The sequence below is a fragment of the Oncorhynchus tshawytscha genome, linkage group LG06, assembly GCF_018296145.1.
Source record: "Oncorhynchus tshawytscha isolate Ot180627B linkage group LG06, Otsh_v2.0, whole genome shotgun sequence".
Classification (NCBI taxonomy): domain Eukaryota; kingdom Metazoa; phylum Chordata; class Actinopteri; order Salmoniformes; family Salmonidae; genus Oncorhynchus; species Oncorhynchus tshawytscha.
In genome coordinates, this window is record NC_056434.1 from 38474035 (window position 1) to 38489034 (window position 15000).

At 46.0% G+C, this 15000-nt stretch overlaps 2 protein-coding genes across 2 annotated transcripts in view; both read right to left on the reverse strand.

Annotated features, from left to right (window-relative positions):
* Window positions 1-4866: 4866 nt before the first annotated feature.
* On the reverse strand, window positions 4867-6297 carry LOC121846620 (inositol 1,4,5-trisphosphate receptor type 2-like). The gene is made up of 2 exons (XM_042322755.1): window positions 6206-6297; window positions 4867-5184 (listed from the first exon to the last, which is right to left on the reverse strand). The coding sequence occupies exons 1-2, from the start codon at window positions 6284-6286 to the stop codon at window positions 4867-4869; spliced, it is 399 nt and encodes a 132-aa protein (XP_042178689.1). The 5' UTR covers window positions 6287-6297.
* A 718-nt stretch (window positions 6298-7015) lies between these two features.
* The window catches only part of LOC121846621 (inositol 1,4,5-trisphosphate receptor type 2-like), a 35397-nt gene continuing 27412 nt past the window's right edge, over window positions 7016-15000 (reverse strand). The window contains exons 2-5 of the mRNA XM_042322756.1: window positions 10168-10264; window positions 9093-9279; window positions 8619-8776; window positions 7016-7032 (exon numbers count right to left, since the gene is read on the reverse strand). Of these exons, the coding sequence (XP_042178690.1) occupies window positions 7016-7032; window positions 8619-8776; window positions 9093-9279; window positions 10168-10264 (459 nt within the window). The remainder of the gene's footprint in view (window positions 7033-8618; window positions 8777-9092; window positions 9280-10167; window positions 10265-15000) is intronic.

The following is a 15000-nucleotide window of genomic DNA, read 5'->3' on the forward strand; positions in this document are numbered from 1 at the left end:
CTGTTTTGATTATTTGTTGTCAACTCTGTGAATGGCTTCTCAAGCTGATTGCTAACCCTTAAGATTATCTAAGGGATAATGTTTGCTTTAGAAATTTAGTTTTACCTTCTGAAATCTATAAAAACATGGAAAAAATGCTAACAAAATTAGCTCTGGAGCGTTATATAGCACCATAACACAGAAAGATGTTTGGGGGATTTGTATTACATCTAATGAACAAATATATAAACACCACATGCAACAATTTAAGATTTTACTGAGTTACAGTTAATTGAAGTAAAATGAATTCATTAGGCCCTAATTTATTGATTTCACATGATTGGTTGGCCCTGGCACCCCCAATCAGAATGTGTTATTCCCCCCAAAAAGGGCTTTATTACAGACATAAATACTCTCAGCAGCACCCCCTCCCTCCTAACATGATCCCCAGGTGAACCCGGACATGGAGGTCCTGGGCTGGCGTGGTTACACATGTTCTGCGGTTGTGAGGCCGGTTGGATGTACTGCCAAATTACATAAAACGACGTTGGAGGCGGCTTATGGTAAAGAAATAAAAAGTTAAATGATCATCTGGCAACAGCTCTGGTGGACATTTCTGCAGTCAACATGCTAATTGCACGATCCCTCAAAACTTGAGACATCTGTGGTATTGTGTTGTGTGACAACAGCACATTTTAGTGGGCTTTTATTGTCCCCAGCACAAGGTGCACCTGTGTAATGACCATACTGTTTAATCAGCTTCTTGATATGCCACACCTGTCAGGTGGATGGATTATCTTGGCAAAGGAGAAATGCTCACTAACAGGGATGTAAACAACTTGGTGCACAACATTTGTGAGAAATAAGCTTTTTTTGAATATGGATTTTTTTCTCTCCAGCTCATGAAACATGGGGCCAACATTTTACATATGTTTCTATCTTCGTTCAGTATATTTTAATTATCTAATGTTAGAATTAAACAATCAAGGCCTTTAAACACTTATGGTGCCTGACAAATTTATCATAAATCCAGTTAGTTACATTTTATGATTTATTCCTTTATTAGTAGCTTGTTCCTTTTGACATGGTGATAGCTGATACTTTGGTCTCTCAAAATTACATTTAAAATGTTGTTCATATTAAGAAATCTGTTTGTGGGAAAAAAAGTTGATTGTCCCATCTTTCAAGAATCCCTGAGCTACAACCTCCAAAAAGTGAACTATCCCTTTAGATGTTTTAGACTCAATTAGACAATAATGTTGTCTGTTTGGCAGGAACTATCCCTTTAAGATGGCTACCGTGTAACTTCCAACCACTTCATAAATTGACATGTTACTGAACACCCTCACATTTACTGTACATTCATTTAAAATGGTCTTCATGGCTACGCTTGAACCAAACAATCAATGCACTACCATCAATGTGACATACATCAGGGGTTTTTCCTGTGCTGTTCCCAACTGTGAAAGTGCTGATGTATGATTAATGTGAGTGGGAGCTGCATGTGATTCAAACATGGATGTCACATGGCTGTTACTGTACATGGTTGTCACATCGATGTCATGCTCACATGTTAGACAGGCCTCCTGACCAAAACATTTGGGAAACACTGATGTAGCATACAGTTATGATCTTGCATGGTAGTAATCCAACTCCAAGATAACAACACTATTCATCATCTTCCATGGTAAAGTGAGCACAGCAACATTAGTCATCTGGTGTAACCGGTTGGTGACCCTAGGGGACTCATTTACAACCGTTGTGTAAATTAACACTAAATATCTGCATGTGCCTTTCAGATTTATAAACTTGGCGATCCCATACGCATAAATCAGACCTGTCATAAAAACTTTGCGCCAGAACGAGCATTATAACTCCGCCAGAAAAACTCCCATCATTCACCTTTATGGTGACAATAAAGCCCTTACCTGCTGTATACTTTGGAAGTGTTGGAATTAGCCAAGACAGTATCTAAAGGAAATCGCAATACATGGCACACTTGATAAAATGTTGGCAGAATGATATCTTTTGCAGTGACATTTGGTAACCGACTGTTTCTAAAAGACAAAAACAATTTCAAATTGTTATGGACCTGTAAACAGATTGTTAAAATGTAAAAATGTTTTTGAATTCACTTTTCCATGACCTAAATATGCTGCACTGCCTGCAAATTCTGAAACGCTGTCTACTCGGAAAAAATGAAATCTACAGTAGGCCTATTTACAGTGGTAGCATCCCAAACCCAAGCCATGGGACCTCCCTGGGTACACATTTTGGTTTCTGCCCAACCACTACAGAGTTGATTCAAATAATCAAACGTTTGATGAGTTGGTTATTTGAATCAGCTGTAGTGAAGCAAACCAACAATCTGCACCCAGGCGGGATGGGGGGAGCAGGACCAAGTTTGGGAAACCCTGGCTACAAAATTCGACGCTAAATATCAATTCTTACTCATCTGTTAAATTATACTGTATGTTATGAACCGCGATCCTGTCAGGCATGAAATTGAATTTAGCCTATCTAATAGACCCAATTAGATGAGACGCCCATGGTTATTTGTTGCATGGCTACCTCTCGAGAATATGAACTCATGGCCAGAAAAAGGTTATTCTGTAATGATGCAGTATTAATTTTAATTAAATAATGTTTACTGAGAAATAAAACATTATTTAAATAACACTATTCAAATGTATTAGCCTACAAACATCATAATGGAAAAGGTGAACCACCTGTTCACCCATTAAACTGCGCTTAGATCGAAACAGCAAAATTACTTGAAATGGCTTTCTATTTAATACTGTGGAAGTGGTCTTAAATTAAATGAGATATGGAACGAATAGATAAAATAAACTCAATACTCCATAATGATGAAGCAAAAAATTGGTTTGGGAAGTTTTTGCAAAATACATGAACAAAAAAACAACTGAAATATCACATTTAGGGCAGCAGGGTAGCCTTAGTGGTTAGAGCATTGAACTAGTAACTGGAAGGTTGCAAGTTCAAACCCCTGAGCTGACAAGGTACAGATCTGTCGTTCTGCCCCTGAACAGGCAGTTAATCCACTGTTCCTAGGCCGTCATTGAAAATAAGAATTTGTTTTTAACTAACTTGCCTAGTTAAATAAAGATCAAATAAAAAATAAATGTACATATAGTATTCTGGCCATTTACTCAGTACTTTGTTAAATCACCGTTGGGCAGCGATTACAGCCTTGGAGTCTAGAGTATGACACTCAAGCTAGGCACACCTGTATTTGGGGAGTTTCTCCCATTCTTCTGCAGATCATCTCAAGCTCTGTAAGGTTGGAGGTGGAGTATTGCTGCACAGCTATTTCAGGTTGATCCAGAGATATTCGGACCAGTTCAAGTCCGGCTCTGGCTGACCACTCAAGGACATTCAAAGACTTGTCCTGAAGCCACTCTTGCATTGTCTTGGCTGTGTTTTTAGGTTATTTGTCCTGATGGAAGGTGAACCTTCTCCCCAGTCTGAGGTCCTGAGCCCTATCCCAGCCGGGATAGGTACAGGATGGCAACAACTGCCCGAGTTACACCAGGAACGCCCCAATCCCTCCATCAGTGCTCAGACTGTCCACGAGAGGCTGGACTGAGGGCTTGTAGGCCTGTTTAAGGCAGGTCCTCACCAGACATCACCGGCAACAACGTTGCCTATGGGCACAAACCCACCATCGCTGGACCAGACAGGACTGGCAAAAAGTGTCACTGATGTGTCACGGCTTTGTTCCCACCAGCGGTGATGGTTGGGATTTATGCTTATCGTCGAATGAATGAGCGGTACACCAAGGCCTGTACTCAGGAGCCGGATCGATTTGGAGGTGGAGGGTCCGCTATGGTCTGGGGCTGTGTCACAGCATCATCGGACTGGATCTTGTCGTCATTGCAGGCAATCTCAACGCTGTGCTGCTACAGGGAAGAAATTCTACCTCATGTGGTACCTTCTTGCAGGCTCACCCTGACAATGCCACCAGCCATACTGCCCGTTCTGTGCGTGATTTCCTGCAAGACAGGAATGTCAGTGTTCTGCCATGGCCAGCGAAGAGCCCGGATCTCAATCCCATTGAGCACGTCTGGGACCTGTTGATCGGAGTGGTGAGGGGCTAGGGCCATTCCCGGGCCAGAAAATGTCAGGAACTTGCAGGTGCCTTGGTGGAAAAGTGGGGTAAACATCTCACAGCAAGAACTGCAAATCTGGTGCAGTCCATGAGGAGATGTACTGCAGTACTCTAATGCAGTTGGTTGCCACACCAGATACGGACTTACTTTTTGATTTTGTCCCTCCCCCATTTGTTCAGGGACACATTATTAATTTTCTGTTAGTCACGTGTCTGTGGAACTTGTCTGGTTCATACAAATAGTTACACATTAAGTTTGCTGAAAAATAAAACACAGTTGGCAGACAGGACGTTTCTTTTTTTGTGTGTCATGTCCAATCAATTGAATTTACGACAGCAAGTTGGAGAAACATCACAAGGATGACCAATGGAAACAGGATACTGAGCTCAATTTTTTGTGTGTCATAGCAAAGGGAATGATTTATAAAAAATGCAACAAAAAAAATCTAAAAACATGTTTTTGTTTTGTCATGATGGTGTATTGTGTGTAGGTTGATTTAATACATTTTAGAATAGGGCTATAACATAACAAATGTGGAAAAAGGGAAGGGGTCTGAATACTTTCCGAATGCACAAGGCTACATTTGTCTTCATGCAATGCAATAATTCAACCACGAGAAACTGTGCGTATGCATGGTCTTAAGTTTGCGGGATGATGAGCACATTCCCAAGTCAAGTTCAGTTTTTAGAAATGCAAATTGTTGCATGAAAACTTGAACATGCATATTTTGGGGGCCCAGGACTACTGTTCAATGTCTTCAAAATCCTTGTGGTACATTATATAATTTGGGTTTACAAGTTTCAGGCAGGCACACCACATCACAAGTGTGTGATTCCAAATATCCTCTACACTGGCACAGTTTTTGGTCCCCTACCTGGTTCTCGTGGCAGGGTCCTTGGCAGTACTCTGTGATGGTCTCCAGGGTCTGCCGGACCAAGTCCACGTTGCCCTCGTTGATGTAGAGGCCCAGCAGGCCCAGGCCTCCAGTGGTGCTGCCACACATGATGTCCAGGAACTGCAGCGTCTCACACACCAGGTTGTAGTTGGTCTTGTTGTTCTGGTTCCGCAGGAAGTTCTGGATTCAGGGGACGAACCAGGTAGGGGAAAAAGGTGGTTCATATTAATAGGATACTTGCATGACATCCTATCGGAGTGTGAGCCCATCTGATCTGTGTTTAAAGCAGGGTGTGTCAACATTTCAGAATAAAAGCGTGAGACAAATACTGAGTGTACAAAACATTAAGAACACCTTCCTAATATTGAGTTGCCCTCAGAAAAGCCTCAATTCATTGGGGCATGGACTCTACATGGTGTGGAAAGCGTTCTACAGGGATGCTGGCCCATGTTGACCCAATGCTTCCCGCTGTTGTCAAGATGCCTGGATATCTGGGTGATGGATCATTCTTGATACACACGGGAAACTGTTGAGTGTGGAAAAACCCAGCAGCGTTGCATTTCTTGGACACACTCAAACCAGTTCTCCTGGCACCTACTACCATACCCTGTTCAAAGGCACATACATCTTTGGTCTTGCACATTCACCCTCTAAATAGCACACATACACAAACCATGTCTCAATTGTCACAAGGCTTAACAATCCTTCTTTAATAACCCGTCTCTTCTTCATCTACACTGATTAAAATGGATTAAACAAGTGACATCAATAAGGGATCATTGCTTTCACCTAGTCAGTCTATGTCATAGCAAGAGCAGGTGTTCCAAATGTTTTGTATACTCAGTGTATATTGACAATAATACCCTGTTACACGGATACAAAACCCAGATGGTTACATAAACGCTGGATTCCTAAATAGAGGTGGTGCTATGATAGTCTACTGTTAGATCTCTGTGGAGATTCTGACTCATCATGGAGATGAGAAGAAAAATGATAATGCTCAGCTCAGAATCTAATCTGTTTCCTCAAATGCAGTGGGCCTAACTGCTAATCCCTGTTGAGATTATTCACTTATGATTCACTCATCAGGTGAACATGGTAAACACCAGTAAATTCAGCTTGTGGTCAGAGGAACTATGATCTCTCCATACAGTGCCTATGCTGGTGACAAATACTCAATAAGGTTTATTCAATTCAATACCTGCAGGTCCCTGTTGTGGTTCTCACAGAGCAGCTGCAGGTAGCGCAGGATAGGCTTCATGATGGTGATGGCCCGGCTCATCTGGGCCTCCTCCTCCTCTCCTCGGCCCCTCCCCCGGCCCCCTCACCGGCCTGGCCCTCCAGGACCTCCAGGTCCATGTCCCGCTCCTTCCGGAAGGAGACAAAGGCCTTGGAGGTGGCCGAGGACGCCTCGTTCAACTGGCCACGCATGTTGTCTATCATGTGCAGGGAAGAGTCTTTTTGCTAGAGGAGACGGGGTGGGTCACTGAAGGGTTGCAAAATTCTGGAAACATTCCTAAACATTCACAGTTTTTATCCAGAAATGTTGAGGATTCCTGCTGACTAGGGTTAAAGGTTGATTTCCTTTCAAGTCAGACAATTTTGCAGTGGAATTCAAATTCATGATTTGAAAATGTTGCATAACTTTTTTGATTATGTCATCACTTAAATTGCAATCCACTTCCTGACCTGATATGGCTATATTGAAATGAAATTGACCCCAACCCTGGAGTTCACTGTAAGCCAATCGAACGTCATGAGTGTTTTTCAATGCTTCCCTCTCAGTCAAACTCATATGAAATCTTATCATGAAACAAACCCTTTTTTGTAATTATTACCGTGACCCCTCTGACAACGGGTTAACTGTGTAGTTGGGTTTTCTGGTCAAAACAACAAATCTGGGTAGAATGGCCCTTTGATATACTAGTGATGTGACCTCTCACATGGCCCCTGACTTGTGACCACAGGCATGGGGGCGAAACAGGAACAACAGATACACAATCATTCCAAACTACTGGGTCAGTGATACTACAGGGAGATCACACATATTACATTTACTGTAGTCACACTGCTGATTAAATGGGTAAATGACCCTGCCAAAAGGATAAACTGAGCACTGGGAGTCTGATAATGTCAGCAAAGAGAGAAATGGAGCGACCTTTGACCTTATGAGTCCCTTACTATTACTATGTAGGTATGGCTAGAGTTGTAAACCTTTGAAGAACAATGCATATACTATATAGTATAACTTACTGTATATTACAGTATTAAATAATATTACATATGACTCAAATTTACACTCAAGGCCTATTACCTGTATGTGTGCATTGAGAGTCCTTTTCAGATCTCAGTGGCCTAAGCCCCATCATCTCCATGGAGACTTCTAGGGTCATGTTCAGGGCATTACCATATGACTCAGCAGCTTTGAAACTTAGCTCCCTCTCCACCACTCATTCTCCCACACTCCTCCCTGGTCCCTTGCTATTTAATTCACTCTCAACCTTCCACACCGCTCTGATCCTTCAGTCTGTGGAGCACTGGACAGTGGACATTTTACAATATCTGCTGCTTCACAGACAACATGTCTGGACTTGTTCTCCCATGAAACACGGGGAAGGCCAGTAAGGAGGGGAAAGACTGCAGTTGAGGAACTAAATGGAGAACAGGTAATAGAGAAAAGGTATTGGAATCTAACAAATGTTACTGACCCCAAGTGGGGAAAAATAACAACAGCAAAACATTCCAGCCACTGAGGTATACATCAGAACATAGACATACGTACAGGTGCTTGATGGAACCAAGTATGTGCTATGGAGGAGAGGACCAACATTGGAATCAACTTGTATGGCCAGAGTGTTGTCACAATAGCAGAAGTTTTTAATTCGATATAGACACCAGGTTTAGTATCACAATACTAGATGCCATCACGATACTCGATACAAAAATGATACCAAAACAAAAAAATAAAGTCGTATTAGCCAATGTCACTGAATGGTGTTTGATCCAGACAATCTTTTGAGATCAATATCATTACATTTTTCAGAGACAGCCATTAATACATTAATACAGCCATACATTAATGAATCAACTATATAATCAATTTGACTTTGTTTTTACCAACTACATAACGCTAATTTATTTGAATGGTAAATCTCTATTGATAATCTAGGTAAATCAAGATGTAGCCCAGCCCAGGCCTATTCACAATATAAGTGAATGCATGCCTTGAGTTATTTAGCTGGTTTTGCAGATTTCATTTTATTGTAGCGGTCAAAAATATGTGCATAGAAGAAGCAATCTCTTCTTTTAAATAAGTGCACGATGTCTCTTTAAGACCTAACACATTTGACAGAAGTACCGAAAAGTAACAAATTCAACTACCATACCATTTTTTGTGTTCTAGTATCAAAAAGTATAGATGTTTTGGTATGCCGTGCAACACTAGGTCGGAACAGATCAATTTGAAATTACACTCATGGGGACACTCAATATGGCCGCCCTCCCACCCATCATGTAACAACGACTTGAAAGAGAATGTCAGTTCTAGTCATTCTATTTCTATTGAGACAAAAAAACATACGTGTTTTCCTGAGACGGATGCCACTGTGACTGACGTCGACGTCCTCGTCTCTCTTCTGCAGGTGCCGACATGAACATGTTGACGGACACAGTGGCCCGGATCTCCTGCTGGGCCAGACGCATGCGGTCGTAGAACACCTTGGAAGAAGTGCTCCGACTTCTTCTGCTTGTGCAGCTGGTGGTAGAACGAGTTCTGAAATGGGGAGAAGTGTAATCGACCCATCAGATAAAGCAGTGGTTCCTAAACCATGGGGCTTTCAACTTACTCTTGAAAGTTGTACTAGTAGAATGCACAAAGTGCAATTTCAGAAATTAGGTAGTGCATCATCAGTTTTCTTCTTGTCATGTCAGTCCTTGCATACCTTAGAGAGCTTGTCAGAAATGTTCAGATCAACTAGCCCATGTCAACTAACGTTTTTTTAACCCATAGATTTTGTTTCTTCTTTATCTGCGCATACATGCGTGCGGGCAACTGTGTATCTGTGTGAGCCCACCTCCTCACCACCCACCTGTATCTGAGTGTTTCCCCCTGGAGCAGGGCGTTGCCTAGCAGGATGCTCTCCTCGAACATGCAGTCATTCTTGGTGCTGACGATAAGGTCTATGACCAACTCTGAGGCTCCCTCACTGTCCAGCAGACACTGGATATCTACCATGCTGCTGCTCAACTTGTCAGAGTCCTGCACCAAAGAGCCACCTGCAAACGGACAGATATTAGACTGATTGGATTGGGGAAAATGATTTGGAACAGACCTTTGTTCAAATACTATTTGTTATTTTATTGTTCTTGTCTTTTTCTTAAATGCCAATTTAAAATGTGTACATGACACTGCAAAAACGTTGAGTAAAGTCAAGTCGATTGAGCTTGTCTAGCTTAATAGACCAATGGAATAGTAGCAAAAGTTCCAACCCCGACACCAGGCAGTCTCAACACTGAGGTGTAAAAAGACTGGAGACTGCTTCCAATATAGACAGCCATTGTTTTCAACGTAATCGATCACATTTGCCGTTTGGTGGTCGCTGCCATGTGCTTACAGAGCCGATAACATCTACATACTAGCACTTAACGCGCACTGGAGCGAGAGCAGCGACATCATCATCCAGAACCATGGCAGACATTGGATGAACATTGGATGAGCAGGTCTGATTTGGAACCAAGGGTTTGTATGTGTATGTCTTATATCCTCTTATAACTATCAAGAATAAATAACAGTGGTTTTAGCCAACACATCATGTTATCTACTAAGCTCCCTCTGAGTAACAGGGAATATTGTTAAAGGGATACTTCGGGATTTTGGCAATGATGCCCTTTATCTAATAAGGAATTTTGAGGTAGTTTCTTGAGCCAATGCCAACTACTGTTAGCAAATAACTAGCCTGCTAACAGATACCCATAGATTACCAGTCATTGTGCTAACATTAGTTAGCAATTGTGCGAGCTCTAGTTAGCAACTTCCTTCAAACTGCACACAGAGACATAAAAATGGTATCCACGAGTTCATCGGACTATGGGGTAGTAGATAAAAGGGCTTCATTGCCAAAATCCCGAAGTATCCCTTTGAGGTTTTCGGGTTATGTTCAGTACCTCCAGCTGAGCTGTTCCCGCTCCCAAACTCTGATTTGGAGTGAAGCCTTTGATTTCCAAAGTAGCGAGTGAGGAGAATCTTCCTTAACACGTTTCCCTACGGGAGGAGAGAAATGAAAGATTAAATCCAGACCCGACTCTGAACGTGTCTGTTGTACGCCAGACAGAAACACACACACACACACTTTCTCTCGCACTATCTGTGTGTAACAGAGAAAAACAAAATTCCCCAAACGGCGGGGTTCACTCAGGTAACATTGTTTATGCTTCCCATCAACACTGAGACCCAGAAGAAAAACACATTTTCCATGCATTCTGTTTCAATCACGACAAAGGTTGCATCTCAAAATGACACCGGTTTATCAGGGCCCATAAGGAACTCCGGACACAGTCATACATATTCAGTCTTATCATTTTTATTAATTGAAACTTTTGCAAAAGATATAGAATTATAATACCATATAGACCATATTAAGTGTGTCCATGAGGGTACAGTCCAATTGTCGTGGTCCGAGGGTCCTTGGCCATTCTCGTAATTCTATTTCTATGGCTTTTACATCCGGTGAGATGAGATGTCACCTGTAGTTGGCCTTTTCACGTTACACAACTCTGTGGTACATCCAACACATATCCAGTACACTGTGGCTATATGGTGCCAATACCAGTTGATGGGGTCATATAATAAAGACAACGCCACAAGGGAGATCATACATTAGCAACATGGATTGATGGAATTGTCAAAGTTACATTTTGAGAAGAAGCAACTCCTTCCACAGAGACCGAGAGACACCGAGAGAGACCGACTGTCAGCGAGAGAGACCGACGAGAGAGAGACCGACCGAGCGAGAGAGACCGACCAGAGAGACCGCGAGAGAGACCGACCGAACGAGACGAGAGAGACCGACTGAGAGAGACCAACCGAGAGACTGACCGAGAGAGACTGACCGAGAGAAAGAGAGAGACCAACCGAGAGAAAGAGACCGACCGAGCGAGACCGACCGAGCGAGAGAGACAGACCAGACCGAGACCGAGACAGACCGACAGACCTGAGAGAAAGAGAGACCGATCAAGAGAGAAAGAGACCGACCGAGAGAGACCGACAGAGAGAGACCGACTGGACCGAGACACACGGCACCGAGAGACAGGAGAGAGACCGACCACAGCGAGAGAGACCGACCGAGAGAGACCACTGAGAGAAAGAGACGACAGGGAAAGAGAGATCGAACGAGAAAGACAGAGAGAGACCGACCCGAGCGAGAGAGACCCGACCGAGCGAGAGAGACCCACCGAGCGAGACCGACTGACCGAGCGAGCCCGACTGAGACCGACCGACCAAGAGACCCACCGACCGAGAGACTGACCGAGAGAAAGAGAGAGACCAACCGAGAGAAAGAGACCAGAGAGAGAAGAGAGACCGACCGAGAGAAAGAGAGACCGATCAAGAGAGAAAGAGACCGACCGAGAGAGAGACCGACAGAGAGAGACCGACTGACCGACACCCACCGAGAGACAGTGAGAGAGCCCACCGCCAGCGAGAGACCGACCGAGAGAGACCGACCGAGCGAGAGAGACCTGACTGAGCGAGAGAGACCGACCGAGCGAGACCGATTGACCGAGCGAGACCGACTGAGACCGACCCGACCAAGAGACCGACTGACCGAGAGACTGACCGAGAGAAAGAGAGAGACCAACCGAGAGAAAGAGACCGACCGAGCGAGACCGACTGCGAGAGAGACCGAGAGAGAGAGACTGACCGAGAGAAAGAGAGACCGATCAAGAGAGAAAGAGACCGACCGACAGAGAGACCAACAGAGAGAGACCGACTGACCGAGACACCCACCGAGAGACAGTGAGAGACCGACCGTCAGCGAGAGAGACCGACCGAGAGAGACCGACCGAGAGAAAGAGAGACCGACAGGGAAAGACAGAGAGAGACCGAGCGAGAGAGACCGAGCGAGCGAGAGAGACCGACTGGGACCACCGACCGAGACTGACCGAGAGACCGACTCGACCCGAGAGACAGAGACCAAGAGAGAAAGGCCGACAGAGAGGAAGAGGGGGAAGAAGGAAACTGGAGCAGAGCTGAATACGGTATACTAGCTACTGATCCTGTTTCCTGTGGGAGAATGTTACATAATGCCTAGTGGTTGCTGGCTTGAAACATGTAAGGGAAGGCAAACACTAGCGACCTTTCGCCCTCCCTAGAGAGCCACTGATATAACCACTCTCTCTTATTGCGCAATACAGCATGTGTGTGACTGAGGTATAAACCAACTGCAGGTAGAAAACTTGCAAGCTCCAGAGGCTCCCTTTCTTGCCACCAATATGTATTGTGTAAGAGCACAGCAAATAAGGCATTAATGGAGAGAGGGATTGATGGAGGGAGCGAGCGAGCGATGAACGGACACATGGCAACCACCACAGAGAGCACACAATGACAAACGACAGATCCTTTCTTGCATGTGATATCACAGACGGAAAACAGACATAGTGCACACCAAACACACAAAAGGATCCCCTGGAGAGTTCCAAATCAAATTTGAGCTGAAGCCCTTAAATAAGCACACTGAGGAGAGGCACGGAGAGAAAAGGAGCCGCATTCTGGTGAGAGGAGCACGTGCAGCTGATGTTCCCTGTCTCAGCAAACACTAACTCATCTGCAGTCAGCAGAGACAGCAGTCTGCCTGCACCGTCTGGCGAAGAGCTGAGCCTCACACACACAGGCTTTCAGCACTATGCAGGCACACACACACACACACACACACACACACACACACACACACACACACACACACACACACACACACACACACACACACACACACACACACTGCAGGTGATGATTCAGTGAGCCAACCAGTGTTCTCAACCTCCGGCTCATTCCCACTTAATCAGACATATACCCAAGCTATCCTTTACAGTAACTCAACAGCAATGAGTTTATTTTTTATTGATCGATTCCCCTTCTAAAAAAGGAGATGTCGGTCTGTTGCCATCTTATCACATCCTAAAAGAGTGGGATAGTGCAGCCAGGTTTCCCCATGTCTCTTCCCCTAGCTGCCTCCCTCGGATGATGTGGTCTGCTGGCCATCTCTGCAGAGGAGTGAGGAGAGACCCCTGCGAAAGAGAGAGCTTAAAGAGTTGTGCCAGCCTGACTTATTGGTCTGCTGCTGCATGTAGTCATAAAAATCCAGTCAGGTGATGTGAGGACAGAGGGAGCGAGGTAGGGCAAGGGTTCAAAGAGCGAGGGTTCGAAAGAGGGAGGGCGAGCGAGTGAGAGCGGGATCAGGAGCGAGAGAGGGAGCGCGAGAGAGAGACAGAGAGGGATAGAGCGAGAGAGATCGGGAGCGAGAGAGGGGAGCGAGAGAAAGGGAGCGATTGCAGATCGGGAGCGAGAGAGAAAGGGAGCGATTGCGGATCGGAAGCGAGAGAAAGGGAGCGAGTGAGGATCGGAGCGAGCGAGAGCAAGAGAGAGAGAGAGAGAGAGAGAGAGAGAGAGAGAGAGAGAGATCGGGAGCGAGAGAGGGGGAGGGATCGGGAGGGAGAGAGGGAGGCATCGGGATCGAGATCGATCAAGAGAGGAAGGGAGCGAGAGGGAGGGAGCGCGAGAGGGAGGGAGCGAGAGAGATCGGGAGTGAGAGAAAGGGAGCGAGGGCAGATCGGGAGCAAGACAGAGGGAGGAGCGAGAGAAAGGGAGCGGGTGAAGATCGGGAGCGAGCGAGAGAGGGAGCGGATTGAGATCGGGATCGAGCGAGGCACGGATCGAGCGAGGGAGAGAGAGAGCGCAAGAGAGCGAGGGCGCAAGAGAGAGATAGCGAGACGAGGGGAGGAGAGAGAGCTGAGCGAGAGCGAGGTACGCGAGAGAGGGAGAGTGGTGACGATGAGAGAGTGGAGCGAGAGAGGGAGGGAGGGTGCGCGAGAGAGGGAGGGAGGGGGCGAGAGAGAGGGAGGGAGGGTGCGAGAGGGAGGAGGGAGGGTGCGAGAGAGAGGGAGGGAGGGTGCGAGAGAGAGGGAGGCAGAGGCATGAGGAGCAAGAGAGCGAGGGAGGGAAGGTGCGGAGGGAGGGTGAGAGCGCGAGGGAGAGCAGGGAGAGGAAACGAGGAAGAGAGCGAGAGAGAGAGCGCAGAGAGAGAGAGAGCGAAGTAGAGAGAGAGAGAGAGAGAGAGAGCGAGCGAGGGAGAGAGAGAGGGAACGAGCGAGGGAGAGAGAGAGGGCGAGTAGCGAGGGAGAGGGAGAGTGGAGGGAGAGAGGGAGCGAGGGAGAGAGAGAGAGGGAGCGAGAGAGAGAGCGAGCGATCGAGAGCGAGGGAGAGAGAGAGAGCGCGGGAGAGAGAGAGACGAGAGAGAGAGCGAGAGAGAGAGAGAGAGAGAGAGAGAGCGAGAGAGAGAGAGAGAGCGAGGGCGAGAGAGAGAGAGAGTGAGGAGGAGCAGACGAGCGACGCGAGGAGAGAGCGAGGGAGGAGAGGACCGAGAGAGAGAGCGAGGGAGAGAGAGCGAGCGAGAGAGCGAAGCGAGGAGAGAGAGGGAGCGAAGCGAGGGAGGAAAGAGAGCGAAGCGAGGGAGAGAAGAGAGAGAGCGAGAAGGGAGAGAGCGAGAGGACGAGAGAGAGAGAAGAGAGCGGGAGCGAGGGGAGAGAAGAGCGAAGCGAGGAGCGCAGGAGAAAGGCGGAAGCGAAGAGGGAAGATGAAGAGCGAGCGAGATAGAGCGTTTTGATCTACGAAGTATTCGACAGATTACGAGGACAAACGATGACGAAGAGAGCGATGAGAGACACGTGTGGTCAGCTGTGTAGCATGAGCGATAGCGAGAGCTGTGAGCGAGAGGGGAGTGAGCG